This window comes from Procambarus clarkii, chromosome 73 (genome assembly GCF_040958095.1).
Source record: "Procambarus clarkii isolate CNS0578487 chromosome 73, FALCON_Pclarkii_2.0, whole genome shotgun sequence".
NCBI classification, from domain to species: domain Eukaryota; kingdom Metazoa; phylum Arthropoda; class Malacostraca; order Decapoda; family Cambaridae; genus Procambarus; species Procambarus clarkii.
The window spans coordinates 28,848,482-28,870,537 of record NC_091222.1 but is presented as its reverse complement, the minus strand read 5'-3'; the positions used below and the strand labels follow the sequence as shown (position 1 = coordinate 28,870,537).

Here is a 22,056-nt window from a genome sequence, read left to right as displayed (position 1 = left end):
AGCCATAAATATTGGCCTACCAACGTGTGGCGTAGCCACAATTAGCTGTATGTGAAGTAGTAACGCTGGATACACCAAAAGTTTCGTGTAGAAATACTTTATAGTATATAATAGTACTTATTAGTAAAGTTTACCTAATAGGCAGCTTCAATTCTTATACCTCTATACCCAAGCCCTCAGGTATATTCTATTTATTTTGTTTGCATATATATATATATATATATATATATATATATATATATATATATATATATATATATATATATATATATATATGTCGTACCTAGTAGCCAGAACGCACTTCTCAGCCTACTATGCAAGGCCCGATTTGCCTAATAAGCCAAGTATTCACGAATTAATGTTTTTTCGACTACCTAACCTACCTAACTTAATTTTTTCGGCTACCTAACCTAGAAAGATAGGTTAGGTTAGGCTAGGTAGGGTTGGTTAGGTTTCGTCATATATCTACGTTAATTTTAACTCCAATAAAAAAATTGACCTCATACGTAATGAAATGGGTAGCTTTATCATTTCATAAGACAAAAATTTGAGAAAATATATTAATTCATGAAAACTTGGCTTATTAGGCAAATCGGGCCTTGCATAGCAGGCTGAGAAGTGCGTTCTGGCTACTAGGTACGATATATATATATATATATATATATATATATATATATATATATATATATATATATATATATATATATATATATATATATATATATATATATATTTGTGTGTGTGTGTGTTCAAGGTTTGAAGGGAGAGGGGGGAGATGGGGAGATGAGAGGCAAGAGGAGAGAGAGAGGGAGGAATTTGGGGGTGCTGGAAAGTGGGTGGGGGGGTTGACACGACCCCGGGCACCGCCGGGTCCCCATCCAAGCCCACTATAGATAACAGCATAGCACTAATCATTATAACAATAGCACACTAGCAATAAAACTGATTGGGGATTACATTGATCCTCAAACCAATAATACACTATTCAACTCACTATTCTACTAATACACACTATTCCATTCACACTATTCTACTCTAACACTATTTACTCCCTCGGTTACACAAGTTAAATTTACCAAATTGGAGTATCAGACTGACTCTTGACTCTAGTATCAATAAAGACTAAAAAAAGGCTTTTGTACACTAGAAAACCAGAGGGTTGTCATAAGTTATCCAAGTAAAGCAATTGAATAAAGTGTTCATCGGAAGGGAATTAACTCTTGAGGCATCACAGTCTCATGGCTTTGATGTGGTGCAATTCAATGATGAATTCCACTAATTGACGAGCGCCCTAAGGAGAGCAAACCAAAAAAGTCCTCATTTTTTTATTAATTACTTTTTAAGAAATGCAGAGAATAATAACTTCTCCATTGCCTAATGTAATCAATTCAAGGCCTAACATACGCAGTATTAGACCTATTGCAATGGATATATGTGCACTATTAGGCCTAGGAGAGGCTAAGTTGTCTTCTTTCAATGTTCCTTTTAAAAGTCATCAGTTCATAAGTGGACTTTTTTGTGAACAAAAGTTCATATCCTGCAATGTTGCAATATATCATGATTATACCTAAATGAATGATTTAGGTATATTTCATATACCTAAAATGAAAGTACTTGGAGTAACTGTTAAAAATACCAATATGTAGTGATGGACCGCCAATATGTAGTGATGGACCCACCAATATGTAGTGATGGACCACTAATATGTAGTGATGGACCCACCAATATGTAGTGATGGACCGCCAATATGTACTGTCCCGTTTTCTGTTTGAGTCGTCCGGCTTACTCGGAAAGGTTAGGAGAGGAAACTTTCAAATAAAGTTTTTCATAACGTTTTGAAACTTTATGAGAATTTCCTGCCCACATAACCTATCAGAGGACCCTTAACTTACTGTTGTGGAAAAAAAAATCCCAAATTTATTTTCATTTTTTTTCAAGTTGCCTTTTACTCATGTATTTCTTTTTCTTCATAATACATAGTCAATAAATTAATGTGTGTTTATACGAAAAATGTTTTTGACAAATGTATTTTTTACATGTGTAAACTGTAAATACGATCAATTATTATAAATTATAATAAATTATTTTTAAATTATAAATTATATCAATTATTTTTCGGTTGCATCAATATTATTTTACATAAATCCATGTTAATAAAACTGCGAACATGAATTGTCAGAGTATATGTATGTATGTATATGTATATGCAAACTATCTTCCAATCGTTGCTTCGATTTTCTATAAGATTACAGTATATGTGGTATTGTTGTCTGAGATCTAATTGTATGTGTATGCTGTCACCTGTCGCTGTCTTGTCACTCCGACAGTCGTGTCATCCATTCTCCAAAACATATGCCCAACCACTTGGGCTGGACGGTAGAGCGACGGTCTCGCTTCATGCAGGTCGGCGTTCAATCCCCGACCGTCCACAAGTGGTTGAAGCACCATTCCTTCCCTCCGTCCCATCCCAAATCCTTATATCCTGACCCCTTCCCAGTGCTATATAGTCGTAATGGCTTGACGCTTTCCCCCCTGATAGTTCCCTTCCCTATAAGTTTCAGTGGAGCGTTATTGCCCGTTTATCGCTGCGTAAAACCGTTTACGCTGAATGTTAAACAGGTGTTCTTAAAAACGCAACTACTGTTTATTCGTTACTTAAAAATCAACACCAGTTTGTACTAACGTGAGAGGCAAAGGCCATTTGGTAGCCAAATGGTTTCCGTGCGGCCATTTTCCCCTTGTGTTATGGGCTAGTGTTCAACGTTGTTGGGTTAAGTTAGGCTCGTTAAGTAAGGTTAGGTTAGGCTCGTTAAGTAAGGTTAGGTTAGGCTCGTTAAGTAAGGTTAGGTTAGGCTCGTTAAGTAAGGTTAGGTTAGGCTCGTTAAGTAAGGTTAGCTTAGGCTCGTTAAGTAAGGTTAGCTTAGGCTCGTTAAGTAAGGTTAGGTTAGGCTCGTTAAGTAAGGTTAGGTTAGGCTCGTTAAGTAAGGTTAGGTTAGGCTCGTTAAGTAAGGTTAGGTTAGGCTCGTTAAGTTAGGTTAGCTTAGGCTCGTTAAGTAAGGTTAGGTTAGGCTCGTTAAGTAAGGTTAGGTTAGGCTCGTTAAGTAAGGTTAGCTTAGGCTCGTTAAGTAAGGTTAGGTTTGGTTAGGTTAGGCTCGTTAAGTAAGGTTAGGTTAGGCTCGTTAAGTAAGGTTAGGTTAGGCTCGTTAAGTAAGGTTAGGTTAGGCTCGTTAAGTAAGGTTAGGTTAGGCTCGTTAAGTAAGGTTAGGTTAGGCTCGTTAAGTAAGGTTAGGCTTGTGTGGTTAGACTTGTTAAGTAATGATAGGTTAGGCTCGTTTGGTAAGACACGTTAAGTAAGGTTAGGCTAAGTTCGTTAGGTTGGGCTCGTTAAGTAATAACAGCCTGGGTTATTACCAGGATACACAGCCTGCGATAAGCGTTAAGGTTCGCTGTATCTACAGCGAACTACTACGCTATTGGCTGATATTACACATTGATCCTTGGAACCACATCAAGGTAACTGCCCTGTCTACCTTGATTTCCATCCTTACCTATCCATCTCATCCCCCACCTTTCTCAATCTCCATTTATCCCTCCCCCCCTATCCCCTAGCCCCGCTAGCCGGCTCGCAATAGCCGGCCAACTAACTCGTAAAGACACTTAACGTCTAACACACCGAGCGACGAAGATAGTGAAAAGCTCAGAGTTAAATTTACCATTCAGAGTTAATATCTTTAAGGAGAGTTAAGAAAGAATCGTACTGCAACATTGTGGGCCACGGCGGCCTGGCCAATGAGGCGAAGCACCATTGATAAACGAGTTCCCTGCTCAGTAGCAATAATATATAGACTCAAGATTCGAACATAAAGGAGACAGGATTCGAATATCCACGAGCAAGGATTCGAAAATAAGGAAGACTGGGTTTCTAAAACTAGCGAAAAGGAATTCGACTGGAAGATTGTATGTGATTTTTGTAGCCCGTCCTCATCAACAAAGGTCAATGCTCGTTAAACCAGCAGCCAAATCCCTCGTTTATGATTGAAAAACTGTTGATATTCGACTCACATCTGGTGACATTCGAACACAGTTTCGCTGACGACCGCTGTTCGAATTGCATATCGAAATGTATATGTTTATCTCTCAGAATGTTTGGTAATATGTTTATTGTTTGTGATGTGTGTCTATGTATGTATTAACACGTTGTACTGAACGGGGTGAGAATAGCTTGAGCTGCCTCATCCCTTTGTGTGTATTTTACCGCAATAAACTTATTTCAATTTCAATTTCAATTGCAACTCTGTCAATGCTTCACCTGCGTTCCACGAACACATTTACCAACAGAACCTAAACACCTAACCCAACCTATGCCAAAATATGTTCAATATGAAAAAAAGGATTTGTTCATTGATCAATGGGATTTTTCAGTGTAAGTACGAAATGCTAATATATGATAGTACTAGTTTCAGACAGTTCCTATTTTGAATGAAGAACATGTTCAAATTTGGGATTGGCGGTTTCTTTTGAACAACCCGTCCTCAGGCCATGATACAGATTCACGAAGCAGTTACGCAAGTACTTACGAACCTGGGGCCAGATTCACGAAGCAGTTACGCAAGTACTTACGAACCTGGGGCCAGATTCACGAAGCAGTTACGCAAGCACTTACGAACCTGGGTCCAGATTCACGAAACAGTTACGCAAGCGCTTACGAATGTGTACATCTTTCCTAAATCTTTGACGGCTTTGGTTACATTTATTAAACAGTTTACAAACATGAAAACTTGCCAATCAACTGTTGTTATTGTTATAAACAGCCTCCTGGTGCTTCGGAGCTCATTAACTGTTTAATAATTGTAAACAAAGCCGCCAAAGATTGAGACAGGTGGATGGCTGTCCAAAGAGATGGACAGGTTCGTAAGTGCTTGCGTAACTGATTCGTGAATCTGGCCCCAGTTTATAAATAAAAAACAGTTTACACACGACTCACAACTGATGACGTTCGAACACTTCCGGAACAAGTGCTTCACTGACGAATTTTGTTCGAACCACAACGCTATAAATGCTTCACCCACGTACTACAAATACAAATAATCACCAACAGAACCTAAACACCTAACCTGACCTAACCTATGCCTATATATGCACAATATGCTAATATATTATAATATTAATTTAGATTTGAGAAAATTCCCTTTTTGAATGAACAGCATGTCAAAATTTATGAATGCGTCTGTGGGGTCGACCGCTGGATGGAATGGACTTGAGTCGAGGACGGGTTGAAACCTTTACCCCGTCTTGTAATGTACATTAGCAGACTCGGAGATAATGGGTCAGGGTTTTAGGCACTTACAGATAACAGGCATTAATGTGTGTGTGTGTGTGTGTGTATATATATATATATATATATATATATATATATATATATATATATATATATATATATATATATATATATATATATATATATATATATATATTCATTTTATAGCCGCTTTGTATAAAATAATTAAATTTGCAGGCGATGAGTCACAATAACGTGGCTGAAGTATGTTGTCCAGACCACACACTAGAAGGTGAAGGGACGACGACGTTTCGGTCCGTCCTGGACCATTCACAAGTCGATTCAATCGACTTGAGAATGGTCCAGGACGGACCGAAACGTCGTCGTCCCTTCACCTTCTAGTGTGTGGTCTAGTCAACATAATTAAATTTATATATAAAATTTGTTTTGTTAATATTTAAAGGCGGTTTAAGTGTGGCGTTAAATTGTAAGATATTCCTTATAAAAACTAACTTTTATTTTTTTTATTTTTCAGGTACGTTTGTTCGAATATCCCTGTGGTAGGTACGTTTGCGTGCGTGTGCGTGCAGGAGTTCGTGTGTTTGCGCGTGCGCGTATGTGCAAAATGTGTACGCGCGTGTGTGAATGTGTGTTTTGAGATGCGCATGAAATTTAACAGTATGTTTCAGTGCCCAATTATCTTTGACGTGAGTAGTTAGTTTCTGTGCTGAACGGAGAACAGAATTATTCATACACCTCCAAGTAGCATAGAACTATGAACAATGCTGACCCCAGATGTGCAGCATCCTCTATGCTATCTTCTGCCTCAAATGTACTTCTCAGCAAGCACAAATATGCTAATTAAGATCAATTCAGCTTTATAAACTGAAAACTTATCTACCAGCCTATGGCAAGAGTGAAGAAACTGAGTCAAGATGCTGGAGAGTTACAGGGTTGCCATGGATAAATGGCGACTCGTAGTGGGTGGAAACAGTTGCCAGAGTGGCCAGTTGCCTCTGGTAAGATGCCGGTGTAGGAGATAAGGGAGATAAGAGAGTGAGGGTGAAAGCGTGTTTGTGTGTGTTTGAGAAGCTGTGTGAAGCGTGGCAACACCGCTAGGGAGGGGGGGGCAGGAGGGGGCGACATGTGGTGCGTGTGTGCGTGTGTGTGCTCATGGCTGTGCGTGTGTGTGCGTGCGTGGTGGGTGCGGGAGCAGTGGAGGAGGAGCCAGGGAGCAGTCGCCGCCGCTGCCGACACCGCCGCCCCGCGCTCCCGCCTCAGTCATGTTGCAAACAGGTGCCGCTTGCATTTTGCACTCCGTTTTTGCCAGGGATCGGCGGAGCAGCTTGGCCCACGTACGCCCTCCCTGCTAGGAGTCGGTGCCGGAGGGGTAGGTCTTGGTCTATTGTCCTAGCCTCCGCTACTGCTTTGGCCTCTTGCCAGTAACATTGTTTCCCTCCTCCGTCAAGTGTAGTTTTGTGTTGTAGTGGGAAAAAAGGTATCAGTGGCGCCGTTAACAGTGATCAAAGCCGTTACGAAACATCTACATCATCTGGAAATCTGAGGAAATATATGTGTTATGTGGTTTAAGCAATGGGTGATTCTTAGCCTAATTCGTATTTAAAGATCAAAGACAGTCCTGTAAACAAAAAATACGAGTCCCAATCCACGTGAATTGCAAACGAGTGAATGAGCCTCATAATCCTATGTAAACAAACCCCCCCCCCCCCACCACGTGTAGCAACTCATTGAGTTAATTTGCAAGTGGAGCCCCGATGAACACAGACGAACGAACCAACTCTCTTTCTCACCCCCGTGGACCCGGATTCTCCCCTCCCCCCTCTCCCTCCCTCCCTCCTGGACCATTCCGGCCCCCCCCCCCCCTCTACCCCATCCCCCCTCCCCCGAACACCGGTTAAAGGGGTTGTATCGGTTATGAGAATAGCCGCCCCAATCGCCTTTGTTTAGATTTTTAAAGTTTACTCTCGCTACTCCAAGATCTATGGATGATTCTTCTGTGATTCTCAGGCTGTTTCTTTTGACGATTACCAAGATTCTTGAAAATTCAGAGTGCAGGAAATTGAAAGGCGGAGTAGTTTCAGCGTGTCAGGAAGTGACCGGGAGTGTTTAATTAGGCATTCGTGCCTAATTGCCGCATCCGGAGCGTTTAACCGAGTGCCACAGTGAGGCGGATAGGGGGGGGGGGATTGCCCCCCGAGACGTCACGAATGCACAGGTTTCACGCGAACTCTCTTGTTGGTCTCTTGACTAACAAATGAGACGTCAGGTGAAGCGTCGCGCTCTCATTAGCGGCCAGGGATTGACAGTCGTCTGACGGCCGCTTGCGGCTCCCAGCATACACGTGCTGCTACACGTGTGATGCTTGCTTGACAAGTGTGATGCTTGCTTGACATGTTCCAACACGTGTGATGCTTGCTTGACATGTGTGATGCTTGCTTGACTTGCTTCAACACGTGTGATGCTTGCTTGACATGTGTGATGCTTGCTTGACTTGCTTCAACACGTGTGATGCTTGCTTGACTTGCTTCAACACGTGTGATGCTTGCTTGACATGTGTGATGCTTGCTTGACATGTTCCAACACGTGTGATGCTTGCTTGACATGTTCCAACACGTGTGATGCTTGCTTGACATGTTCCAACACGTGTGATGCTTGCTTGACATGTTCCAACATGTGTGATGCTTGCTTGACATGCTCCAACTCGTGTGATGCTTGCTTGACATGTTGAAACATGTGTGATGCTTGCTTGACAGGCTGTGCTACAGACACAAGACATGCTAGACAGGCTGTCAACAGACACAAGGCATGCTACACAGGCTGTCAACAGACACAAGACATGCTAGACAGGCTGTCAACAGACACAAGGCATGCTAAACAGGCTGTCAACAGACACAAGGCATGCTACACAGGCTGTCAACAGACACAAGGCATGCTACACAGGCTGTCAACAGACACAAGGCATGCTACACAGGCTGTCGACAGACAAGGCATGCTAGACAGGCTGTGCAACACAAGGCATGCTAGACAGGCTGTGCAAGGCATGCTAGACAGGCTGTCAACAAACACAATGCATGCTAAACAGGCTGTCAACAGATACAATGCTTGCAGAACTATTGCTTGCGGAAGTGACTGCCTGCTGACACCTGAATTATTAATTGAGTTAACCGTGGACGAGATAATGAGACGGGGTGCACCCAGCAACAAGTTGGGATATCATGAACGTTGCAAAAGATAGCAAGCGGAGGGTTTAGGTAAAGGAATCAACTCCTTTCTGGCGCTGAGAGGATGGTTCCAAGCCTGGCGTCTCCCTCTCTCCCCCACAAGTGCTATCTTATATCCCTCCCATAGTAAGCTATCTTCATGGCGTTATCTACCGAGTGTTGGGTAGTTTGTGACCTTGAATGACCTATCGGAAAGACAAATGCAGAGCTTACAGCAAGTGTCTATAGGAGGTGAGGCGGTATCTTAGCCGTTGTGAAGAAGTAGGAAAAGATGTCTGTGGACTCCACACTCTCACAGACTTGCAATTGCAAGATCTCTCCTTTTTCTTATCCTGTCCTCCCTTGATAGCAGCTTCTCTTCATGTGAATTAGCTCCTCAACGAGCACATTACCTCGCGCTGAACGATGTTGTCATCTTGAGAGGAGGAGAAAAAGGTTTGTATGTGTGTGTAGTCGTAGGAGAAAATTGCAAAGGTTCCAGGCAGGCAATGCACTGATCAATACTTGTGGAGGGAGTCACGTGTGAAGCGGGCGATCCAACGAAGCTTCTACAGCTTCTTTTGCATCTTTGGCTATGTTGTGAAGCGGTTCTGTGATCAAGGATGTGTTGAGCATCTTGGATGCGCTGCAACAGCTTCGTTGCAAGGGCTGACAGCCTTGTGTCCATCTTGACTTCATCTTGCATCTCGGTGTCTTCCGTTGGCGATTCAGTATCTTATCCGAAACGTAGGCTCGTTTCTGTTCAAGGGTTCGATGCTAGAGGAATGAAGTTCTGTGTATATTAAAGATCGAACCTCAGTCGTGTTTTAACCTTCTCAATGTTAAAAACTTTTGTTTCGAATCCATGTGTACATTTTGAACCTCATATAATTTGTTTATTAAAATAAAATTTTCGCTGCTGAGGCTGATATATGGCATATTTAGTATATCCTTTTATTAAGGTATACGATATACAAAAATGCATGGTATATAAAAACTGTTTTTTGTTATATTTTGGCCGCAGTATTTAATAAATATGACTTGCATGAACACAAATTTGCATGAAGAAATTTTGCATTAATTTTCCACTCATTCGTAGTGTAGGTGTGAAATTTTCCACTCATTCGTAGTGTAGGTGTGAAATTTTCCACTCATTCGTAGTGTAGGTGTGAAATTTTCCACTCATTCGTAGTGTAGGTGTGAAATTTTCCACTCATTCGTAGTGTAGGTGTGAAATTTTCCACTCATTCGTAGTGTAGGTGTGAAATTTTCCACTCATTCGTAGTGTAGGTGTGAAATTTTCCATTCATTCGTAGTGTAGGTGTGAAATTTTCCACTCATTCGTAGTGTAGGTGTGATAGTGGAGGCCTCGTAGCTCTGCGGAGAGCGCGCGCATGCTCTCTGCAGAGGTCTTCACTGGCTATAGGATTTTTTCTGATATATAAAAAGATATAATTGATAGGTTATCATCGTAGGGAAGGTCACTGAGAGCTTATAATAATTGCAAACATCGTTAGTAAGTTAGTTAATGGATAGTTATCACTGTGTGTGTGTGTGTGTATTCACCTAGTTGTACTTGCGAAGGTTGAGCTCTGCTCTTTCGGCCCGCCTCTCAACTGTCAATCAATCAACTGTTACTAACTAGTAACTTTTTTTTCTCAACCCCCACACACACACACACACACACACACACACACACACACACACACACACACACACACACACACACACACACACACACACACACACACACACACACACAGAGGAAGCAGCCCGTAACAGCTGTCTAACTTCCAGGTATCTATTTACTGCTAGGTAACAGGAGCATCAATGTGAAAGAAACTCAGCCCATTTCTTTCTGCCGGCCTCGGGAATCGAATCCCGGTCCACATGACTACTTATCAAGCGTGCTGTCCACTCAGCCACTGGCCCCCATATGTGTGTGTGTGTGTGTACTCATCTAGTTGTGTTTGCTGGGGTTGAGTTCTGGCTCTTTGGTCCCGCCTCTCAACCGTCAATCAACAGTTATCAATGTGTGTGTGTGTGTGTGTGTGTGTGTGTGTGTGTGTGTGTGTGTGTGTACGTACGTACTAGAAAGACTTGCAAGATCGAGCTAGACGTCTATTCCCGCCTTTCGAACATTCTTAGATAAATGTAATTATATTTCTCACGTTTTTCTCATATTTATCTTTAAAACTCTAAATCAAATTTAGCGTCAACGACTTCTGCGTCTAAGCTATTCCATATATTGACAGCTTTAACACATAAAAAGTTCTTTATAACGTCTGTGACTCATTTGTGTCTCGAGTTTCCATCTATGACCCCACGTTTTGCTGTGCCTAGCTTTGAACAACGCTGCTTTGTCTACTGTGTCAATTTCCCTCAGAATCTTGTATGTTCTTATCATGTCCCACCTCTTCTTTCCTCCAGTGTGGTATGGTCCAGTTGTTTCAGTTTGCGAATATTGATATGTAGGAGCCAATTTCCTCCTGTCAGGTCGTTGATATGGGAAACAGGATGGGTCCTAGAATCGAACCTTGTGGTACTCCACTCCTAAGCTCTCTCTACTCTGATGTCTCAGGTCTCACTGTGACACATTGTTTCCTTCCTGTGAGGTACTCTCTTATCTCTGGACTACCCCTGATACAGCAGCCTGCTTTTGTAGTTTCAGTTGGAGTCTCATGTGGAACCTTACCATATGCTTTCAGACAGTCGAGGAATATGCGGTCTGCCCATCCTTGCCCTCTTGTTGTAGAACTCCAGCAAGATGGTCCTTTACTGATGCTTTGAGACAAAACTGATGTGTTCTAAATGTACAAATCCACAAGAGCCGTGACGAGGATTCGAACAGGGGGGGGGGGGGGGTTTGTGTAAAAGCCCGGTTTGTGCCTCGGAGAGGCTATGGGATCCAGTAAGTTCAGTAGAACTTCGGTTTCAACCCTTTTACCCTGTCGTAGCTCAGTCGATTAAGGCAGTGTCTGGGATGCTCCCGGACGCAGGTTCGATTCCTCGTCACGGCCCTTGTGGATTTGTTCATTTGATGCATCACGTTAGTGTGATCTCTGTGTGTTCTGAATGTTCTACTAGCCTGCTTTGTACCAGCCTTTCTAGCAACTTGTAGGGAATACTAGTTAGTGATGGTAGTTTGTAGTTTAAAGGTTTGTCTTAACCTTTTCTGGTAGAATGGTACCACATTAGCCATTTTCCAGTAGGTAGGAAGTTCTCCCGTTTCTACAAAGGAATTAATATTTCAAGTGGGCTCCTTGAGATTTTCTTGAGATGATTTCGAGGCTTTTCAGTATCCCCGCGGCCCGGTCCTCGACCAGGCCTCCGCCCCCAGGAAGCAGCCCGTGACAGCTGACTAACACCCAGGTACCTATTTTACTGCTAGATAACAGGGGCATAGGGTGAAAGAAACTCTGCCCGATGTTTCTCGCCGGCGCCTGGGATCGAACCCAGGACCACAGGATCACAAGTCCAGCGTGCTGTCCGCTCGGCCGACCGGCTCCCCCTGCACAATGCTTCAGCAGCCTCTTTTAGTATCCATGCGGGTATTTTGTCTGGTCCCATAGCTTTTATCACATCAAGTTCCTGCAGTTGCTTTATCTTGTTTCACTGTTATTCCAGTGAAACTTTCCTGTGGAAGTTCCCGTTCAGTTTGGGCTCTAAGCTGAAGTGGCAAATCAGGTTCCAGCTTGAATACTTCCCGAAAGCTGTAGTGAAGTTCCCCGCATAACTCCTTAACAAGAGTGAGGACACACAGAAAATGATAAGTCTGATTACCTGATCATTCACAGTCATCTTCCTCTTGATGTGACTATGGAACAGTCTTGGCGAGCACTCGTATGCAAATGTCAGTCTCATACTGCTTCTCTTCCACTGTCCTAGTGTCTCTTCTCTTCCACTGTCCTAGTGGCTGTGTACTGTTTACCTACTGGGGGGAGAGGTAAAGGAGAGAGAACGGGAGAATGGAGATGAGAGAGGGATGAGGGAAGATTGGGAGGAAGGGAGAATGGAAGAGAGGGAGAGACAAGGGGAAATAAGAAACAAAGGGAGAATGGTAGGAATGGAGAAAGAGAGAGAGAAAAACAGACATTGACCGAATACCGTTAGATAACCCCCTTCCCCCACTGTAGTAAAATATATCACTGTTAATTTAATAGTAACATCAGGAGTAAATACTCCCCACTAAAGCACACCTTCATAGGTTGGAATTCTTCATCTGTGAGGCAATGATCTAAAAATATTATATCACAGAGTTCTTTTGTTTCCATAAAAACTGTGACACAGCCTGCTTGCATGGTTTCTATCTCTAATTCATATTTTTTTATTCTTAAATGTTGACCAGACCACACACTAGAAGTGTGAAGGGACGACGACGTTTCGGTCCGTCCTGGACCATTCTCAATCGACTTGAGAATGGTCCAGGACGGACCGAAACGTCGTCGTCCCTTCAACTTCTAGTGTCTGGTCTGGTCAACATACTTCAGCCACGTTATTGTGACTCCTCGTCTGCTTATTCTTAAATGCTTGTAATTTAATAAATAACCGAGTTTACAGAAAATTACACGACTCGCTGGTAAGTACTGTGATTTGAAATATTTTATGCTCTCTGGAATATGTTGATGATGCAATATGTCGTTCCGTCACTTAGGAGAGTGAGGTCTCCTTGCGGGTAAATAGGATATTCTATTTTATGATGGAAGCTAACTTCCTCCCACAGATTTTGTTTAATTGTCGTTGTGAAATTGTAGAAAGAATCATATGATGCATTCAGTGTTTCAGTGTTGATTGAATGAAGCAAATGTCGATCTGTTTAATCAATTCTAAAATTGATACCAAGAGATACGCAACTGGACCTATCCTTGAGTTTGCAAATCCTGCCATAGGTTAAATATTAATTGATAATGCTACTTAACAGTTCAAATAAAAAAATTACTTCATATTAATATTAACTTCAGTATGGACCTTCTAAACTGAGTATTTTCTTGTCCTTAACAGCCTTGTTTCACCCTATTTCGTGGGGCTCCCTTTGCTAGGTTGTCACATACTGAAGGAGGATTGTAAGGCTGGTAGAACAATCTAAAAAGCCAACCCGTTCTCGCACTTTCGTATAGTCAATATTGACTTATTAAATACGTGCATATGTGACATACTAATTTATTGTGAATATTTTAGTTTACCTTGAAAAGCTTCATAGAAAACACCGACCTTACCTAACCTTAGTATGTTAAGATAAGCATCTTATTGCTTCGTAATTACAATTATTACTTAACCTATTATAGGTATAGGTTAAGTAATAATTGTAATTACGAAGCAATAAGATGAAGTCAATATTGACTGTAAGAAAGTGCGAGAACGGGTTGAAAAAGCAGAATCTGCCGATTGTGCTCCAGAATTCAAGCCTCCACGTCTGCTGGAAGTCTTCTGGATAAAGTCTGATAACATTCTAGCCTTATACTTCAGCAGACTGTTGTTTCAAAGGTCTGAGAACGAGAGAAAATTATGTTTAGGCTCTAGAAAATTGATAAGATATGCATTGCAATGAATAAGATGCTGGAGGAGCCGGTCGGCCGAGCGGACAGCACGCTGGACTTGTGATCCTGTGGTCCTGGGTTCGATCCTAGGCGCCGGCGAGAAACAATGGGCAGAGTTTCTTTCACCCTATGCCCCTGTTACCTAGCAGTAAATAGGTACCTGGGTGTTAGTCAGCTGTCACGGGCTGCTTCCTGGGGGTGGAGGCCTGGTCGAGGACCGGGCCGCGGGGTCACTAAAAGCCCCGAAATCATCTCAAGATAACCTCAAGATGGATCCAGGGGTCACATAGGGAGAAGTAGAAGCAGAGAGAACATAGAATGGTAGGAGAAAGAGAACTAGAAGGAGCAGAAAGGGGAATAAGCATAACTGAGGAAGAGAAGGAACGCACAGCAATAAACATACTCCAATATGCATGATGAAATGCTTTGAGAAAGAAGAGATTTTCAGGAATGGAAAACAATTGCTGTAAATATAATAAAATATTTTAAAAGCAAGTTTGAAGACATGAGAATTGGAGCCCGAGTAAAGAGGAGAAACCTTGAAGGTAAAACATTGAATTGATGGAAAAGAGGAAAAGTTCGATGCTGAATGTACGAACATAAAGTGAGAATATATAGAGGTAAAAACACAACTAACCAAGCATGTCAGAGATACACTTAAGGAGCAGCTGAAGCAGCAGCAGCTGGAGCAGCAGCAGCAGCTGGAGCAGCAGCAGCAGCAGCAGCTGGAGCAGTAGCAGCTGGAGCAGCAGCAGCAGCTGGAACAGGAAGATAAGATTCAGGAGGATAGAGATTTGGTATATGGTAAGGACAGGGTTATTAGTGAAGACTGGATGCCAATTCTGAGATATGAGATAAGTAGTGATGTAATGGGCTGATGTTGATATAATGGGCTGATGTTGACATAATAGAATGATGCTCACACACTTCCTTGTCACTTTCTGACTTCCTGTACCATTCCCCTCCTTGTTTCTTGCTCAATGTGAGTAATATTTTTTATTAATGTTTAAACCGAGTCAAATAAGATACTGGAATTGATATCTAGAAGCTTTACCAATAATAATATCTAATGTAGATATTATTAATATCTCATAATTAATATCTAATAATATTTTTGGCACCATTCTATAGAATTGATATAAATTAACTTTACCAAGAGAAGATTGACGGGTTTCAATAATCTCAAGCAATATCAACCTCTCGTACATAGGTAATAAAGCTTAATTTTCGTTATCTAGAAAGAAAAGGATATAGTGAGAAGAAAGTGCCAAGCCAGGCTGAATGTTTACTACATGGATGAGATAAGATAAGATATATGCGAACAAGCCTGAATGGTCCCCAGGACTATATGCAACTGAAAACTCACACCCCAGAAGTGACTCGAACCCATACTGCCAGGTTCAAATAGCTTCGGCTATCACTTCCTTTTGTCCGGTCGTGATGGTCAAGTGGATTAAGGCGTCCGGTACATACCAGTTGCGTTGCTCCTGGCAGTATGGGTTTGAGTCACTTCTGGGGTGTGAGTTTTCAGTTATATATATATATATATATATATATATATATATATATATATATATATATATATATATATATATATATATATATATATATATATTAAAGATAGCTGGGATAGGAGCCTTTACGAGTTCTACCCCTAAAGTTGCCCTTATGGGTAGAAGCGATAGAGAAGTTACCTTATGAAGGTAGAACTACCCTTTCTACCCCTATGTATCGACCCCTTCCTATCCATCACCCACACCCTCCTTCCCTCGTCTCTTCCTCCCTTCTCCTGACCGTCTCCTCCCCTCCCACTGCTCCTTCTCTACCTTCCCTCCCTGCCTCCATCCCCCCCTCCCCCCTATCACCCCTCCTCCATCCCTACCTCAGGAAGGTGAAAATATTCCAGCTGGCCTTAGGATTTTCAGCTCTATATTCTTCACTAATACTATTATTTCTATCATGTTTCTTTTTTTTCACTTTTCTTCCTTCCAATTCTTTTTGTACTTTTTTCATTCCCTTCTTTTGTTTATTTCTCTCATTTATCATCTTATCCTTCACTCACTACTCTGGGCTTGGATTATGTGCCTCTGTTATCCTTTATACCACCGCCCACGGGATGGGGATGGGGTGCATAATAAAGAAAGAAATTGAATGAATTCCTTAGGTCCACCTTGTGCTCTCAGAGCACCAGGGGCCAGATTCACGAAGCAGTTACGCAAGCACTTACGAACCTGTACATCTTTTCTCAATCTTTGGCGGTTTTGTTTACAATTATTAAACAGTTAATGAGCTCCGAAGCACCAGGAGGCTGTTTATAACAATAACAACAGTTGATTGGCAAGTTTACATGCTTGTAAACTGTTTAATAAATGTAACCAAAGCCGTCAAAGATTGAGGAAAGATGTACACGTTCGTATGTGCTTGCGTAAGTGCTTCGTGAATCTGGCCCCAGGTGGTGTTCCCTGTCGTATCTATCTGTCCCTTTCATTACATTCTCCTTAAATCTATTCTATCTTGAGTCTTATTTACCCTTTACATGCTGTCTAAATTGCCCCTTTCCCTTCAATTCACGCCCCTGCCCTTCATCTTTCTTGCCCTTCGTGTCTCACCAACCACTTGGGCTGGACGGTAGAGCGACGGTCTTGCTTCATGCAGGTCGGCGTTCAATCCCCGACCGTCCCAACAAGTGGTTGGGTAACCATTCCTTTTCCCCCCGTCCCATCCCAAATCCTTATCCTGACCCCTTCCCAGTGCTATATAGTCGTGATGGCTTGGTGCTTTCCCCCCTGATAGTTCCCTTCGTGTCTCTTACCTTTCCCTACCCTCTCTCCTTCCCTTCCCTGCCTCCTCTTCCCCTTACCCTGAAGGAGGCTGTCTCGTTACCATGACAACCAAGATTCACCTCGCATTTTTCCGTGTAAATATTTTTAGTTCTTGCCCGTGCATACCCTACGGGCTCACCATAGCCGGTGCTACTTGGAACTCTGTTCCAGGTAGCGAATCTTTAACAACAACAACCGTGCATACCAGAGCGATGCCCACACACACACTCTGAAAAAAAGAAATCAAAATTCTTTCAAATATTAGAGATTAGCCCCATATGTAGCAATGGTAAATGGTGGGGTTTAATGCTGCATGTTCTGTGGCATTATATATACATATATATGTATATATATATATATATATATATATATATATATATATATATATATATATATATTTATATATATATATATATATATATATATATATATATATATACATATACATACATTCTCTCACTCTCTCTCACTCTCTCACTCTTTCTCTCTCTCTCTTTCACTCTCTCTGACTCGCTCCACATATATATGTATTTGCACTTTCTAAACTTGATAATAACATCTACAAATGACATATGATAAGCTGGGAGCTGCTTGTTAGTTATGAGGCGTCTTGGAGCAGTTCAGCTGCGCTTAATTAATTGTTTGAGAAGCTGTCGTTGCATAACTATAACCCTAAATTAGGAGTCATTGTGAATATAATGTTCAGAGAGAGAGAGAGAGTGAGGGGGGGGGGGGGGAGGGGGGAGAGAGAGAGAGAGAGAGGGGAGGAGGGGGAGAGAGTGAGAGAGAGAGGGGAGGAGGGGGAGAGAGTGAGAGAAAGAGTGAGAGAGAGTCAGAGAGAGAGACAGAGAGAGAGAGAGAAAGAGTGAGAGAAAGAGTGAGAGAGAAAGTGAGAGAGAAAGAGTGAGAGAAAAAGAGTGAGAGAAAGAGAGAGAGAGAGAGAGTGAGTCAGTCAGAGAGAGAGAGAGACCTGGGGGTTGATATCACGCCAGACCTATCCCCTGAAGTTCATATCAAGAGGATAACATCAGCGGCATATGCCAGGTTGGCTAACATAACACCGCCCTTTAGCGGGACCAAAGAGCCAGAGCTCAACCCCAGCAAGCACAATTAGGTGAGTACACACACACCATAATGGTTGCACAGCCCTTGCATAACGTCACTCCATTAACCTCTACGACATCGCTACCATTAGCTAGTGTACTTACGCCTCCGTAAGTGTACTTCTTGATAACACTGTGTTGATCTGTTGCTTACGATAATACTCAACCATCTCAACATCGTGAATTGCCTCCCCCCCCCCTTGTTAAGCTGTTCTCACTACTAGTAACGACTCGTTCTCCTTCATACCGGGTTATCTTGAGGTTATCTTGAGATGATTTCGGGGCTTTAGTGTCCCCGCGGCCCGGTCCTCGACCAGGCCTCCACCCCCAGGAAGCAACCCGTGACAGCTGACTAACTCCCAGGTACCTATTTACTGCTAGGTAACAGGGGCATTCAGGGTGAAAGAAACTTTGCCCATTTGTTTCTGCCTCGTGCGGGAATCGAACCCGCGCCACAGAATTACGAGTCCTGCGCGCTATCCACCAGGCTACGAGGCCCCCTTCATACCGGGTGCAGACAACTTGTTCACGAAACTAAAGTTACTTGCAGACCAGAGCTAAAATTATTTTCGTTGATTTCGTAAGTTGCAAATTTGCAATCGAAAATAAATGACCCATTTAAGGAACCTAAGGGAATTGTGTGAAGAGCCCCTTCTCTATCTCTCTCTCTCTCTCACTCTCTCTCTCTCTCTCTCTCTCTCTCTTTCTCTCACTCTCTCTCTCTCTCTCTCTCTCTCTCTCTCTCTCTCTCTCTCTCTCTCTCTCTCTCTCTCTCTCTCTCTCTCTCTCTCTCTCTCTCTCTCTCTCCCTCTCCCCCCCCTCTGACTCATGAAGTATTTCGTCTCCCAGATGATACCTTGTATCTGGCCTCCTGCACCCTACACCTATCTTCATTACATTACATTTGCTTGGGTTAAACTCTAACTACCATTTGTTCGATCATTCCTGCAGCTTGTCTATGTCTTCTTGAAGCCTCAAGCTGTCCTCCTGTCTTAATCCTTCTCATAATTTTGGCATCGTCAGCAAACATTGAGAGGAATGCGTCTATACCCTCTGGGAGATCATTTACGTATCAGAAACAGGATAGGTCCGAGTACAGAGCCCTGTGGGACTCCACTGGTGACTTCACCCCAATCTGAGGTCTCACCCCTCACTGTAACTCTCTGCTTCCTCTTGCTTAGGTACTCCCTTATCCACTGGAGCGCCCTACCAGTTACTCATGCCTGTTTCTCCAGCTTATGCATCAGCCTTGTATGGGGTACTGTGTCAAAGGCTTTCCGACAGTCCAAAAAAATGTGTGTGTGTGTGTGTGTGTGTGTGTGTGTGTGTGTGTGTGTGTGTGTGTGTGTGTGTGTGTGTGTGTGTGTGTGTGTGTGTGTGCCGCCCGCTTCCCGCCACACCTTGCTGAAATATTTTATTGGAAGGTAATTATTGTAGATCACTTAAAAGTCTAGTTGGCGGTATTCAATATTCGCGTATCGCTGCGGTGACCGCGAATTACCTACTAACCGAACACGGGGAAAACAGGGGTGGGGGGGGGTTGTTTTTAATCACCTAGATATACTCACCTAGTTGTCCTTGTAGGGTCGAGCTAGCCTCCAAAAAACAAAACCGCCAAAGATTGAGAAAAGATGTACAGGTTCGTACAAGATGTACGAACCTGTACATCTTGTACGAACATCTTGTACAACATCTTGTACAATCTTTTCTCAATCTTTGGCGGCTTTGTTTACAATTATTAAACAGTTAATGAGCTCCGAAGCACCAGGAGGCTGTTTATAACAATAACAACAGTTGATTGGCAAGTTTTCATGCTTGTAAACTGTTTAATAAATGTAACCAAAGCCGTCAAAGATTGAGGAAAGATGTACACGTTCGTAAGTACTTGCGTAACTACTTTGTGAATCTGGCCCCTGGTTCGTAAGTACTTGCGTAACTGCTTCGTGAATCTAGCCCCAGATTCGTAAGTACTTGCGTAACTGCTTCGTGAATCTAGCTCCTGGTTTCCCTCTCGTCTCTTACAACTCCTAACGCACAAAAAAACCTTTCCTGGCATAGTTAGAAATCACTCTTAACGTCTCTTGATCAACCAGCCTGTTGATGTTCGTCTTCTGCAGCAAGCATTGGTTCTACTGCCCGCTTCCTCCCAAGATGGCGCGGTATTACACAGTAATTCCTTTCTCAGTGTGAAATATAAATAGCTTTCATTCCTTGTCTGTTGTTAGTAATGAATTACAGGTGTAAAATCTGGAATCATTTATACCTTCGGGGGTTCGAAGCCCCTCGCGGCGACAGGGGAACAAGGGAGCCAAGCGCTCTTCCTGCTAAAAATATAACAATTTTGTATCGAATTTTCAGGCTTAGAACACAGCTTTCGAGGAGCGTGACGCTTGCGTCACGCTCCGGTACCTGCGTCAGGCTTACGACACTTGCGTCACTGCGTTATTTGCGTTACAATACGATTTTTTGGGGTTTCAGTGAAAAGTGATGCTTGAATATATCTTAAGAGCGCCGCTTCCCAATTTCTTGGAGGTCGTTTCATATTGCGTCTTTATTAATGACTTCTACACTGTAAATGCCTCGTCTGGTATCCTCTGGTATCCTAAGGTGTCCTCTGATATCCTCTGGTATCCTAAGGTATCCTAAGATATCCTCTGGTGTCCTAAGATGTCCTCTGGCATCCTAAGGTGTCCTAAAATGTCCTCTGGTATCCTAAGGTACCTAAGATATCCTCTGGTATCCTAAGATATCCTCTGGTATCCTAAGGTATCCTAAGATATCCTCTGGTATCCTAAGGTATCCCAAGATATCCTCTGGTATCCTAAGATATCCTAAGATATCCTCTGGTATCCTAAGGTATCCTAAGATGTCCTCTGGTATCCTAAGGTATCCTAAGATATCCTCTGGTATCCTAAGGTATCCTAAGATATCCTCTGGTATCCTAAGGTATCCTAAGATGTCCTCTGGTATCCTAAGGTGTCCTAAGATGTCCTCTGGTATCCTAAGATGTCCTCTGGTATCCTAAGATATCCTCTGGTATCCTAAGGTATCCTAAGATATCCTCTGGTATCCTAAGATGTCCTCTGGTATCCTAAGATATCCTCTGGAATCCTAAGATGTCCTCTGGTATCCTAAGGTATCCTAAGATATCCTCTGGTATCCTAAGATGTCCTCTGGTATCCTAAGATATCCATGGGTATTGTAGCCTGTACACAATCTTTGTCTATCTTGGCAATCTTTTGTCTATCATGGCAATATTTGTGTATCATGGCAATGTCTATCATGGCAATGTCTATCATGGCAATGTCTATCATGGCAATATTTGTGTATCATGGCAATGTCTATCATGGCAATGTCTATCATGGCAATATTTGTGTATCATGGCAATGTCTATCATGGCAATGTCTATCATGGCAATCTTTGTCTATCATGACAATATTCGTCATAGCTAAGTCGTCTAAAAACCTATCTTACACCACCAAAAAATACAATATACTTTAACTTAAACTACCGAAAAATACAATATACTTTATCGTAACCTACAAAAAATACAATATACTTTTAACATACCCAATATACACACTTTCCCACCAATGTCTCATCAGGTTAATTTCTTCAAACGACCTTCAACTACAGCTGTTATTGATTTTTTGGAGGAGGATTAAGATAACAGGTGGAATACAACTATCATTAAGATAACAGGTGGAATACAACTATCATCTTAGGATTTTTGGTGTATTTTGGGAGGCCACGGAGGAGAAGAACGCCCAGCTCTTCCGATGGAAAGCAAATACATCCTGTTTTTCTTTTGGTGATAAAATCTTCTGTTTTATTTAGGAAGACAACATGCAATAAAAATATGAAAACTTCGATGCACAGCATCTTCCCCGCCGGGGAGATGGGACATTGAACGAGATTTTTCTTGTTATTGCTGTCTTGAGTAATTGGTAGTGTATTCACCTAGTTGTATTCGCCTAGTTGTGCTTGCGGGGGTTGAGCTCTGCTCTTTCGGCCCGCCTGTCAACTGTCAATCAACCAACTATTACTAACTATTACTTTTTTCACACTCACACACCCCAGGAAGCAGCCCGTTAC

General features: G+C 42.4%; 1 protein-coding gene across 1 annotated transcript in view; it reads right to left on the bottom strand.

The window, feature by feature from the left end:
* The window catches only part of LOC138356692 (SUMO-interacting motif-containing protein 1-like), a 42,822-nt gene extending 21,547 nt beyond the window's left edge, over positions 1 to 21,275 (bottom strand). Inside the window, exon 1 of the mRNA XM_069312888.1 lies at positions 21,174 to 21,275. Within this exon, the coding sequence (XP_069168989.1) occupies positions 21,174 to 21,275 (102 nt within the window). The remainder of the gene's footprint in view (positions 1 to 21,173) is intronic.
* Positions 21,276 to 22,056: the final 781 nt, after the last annotated feature.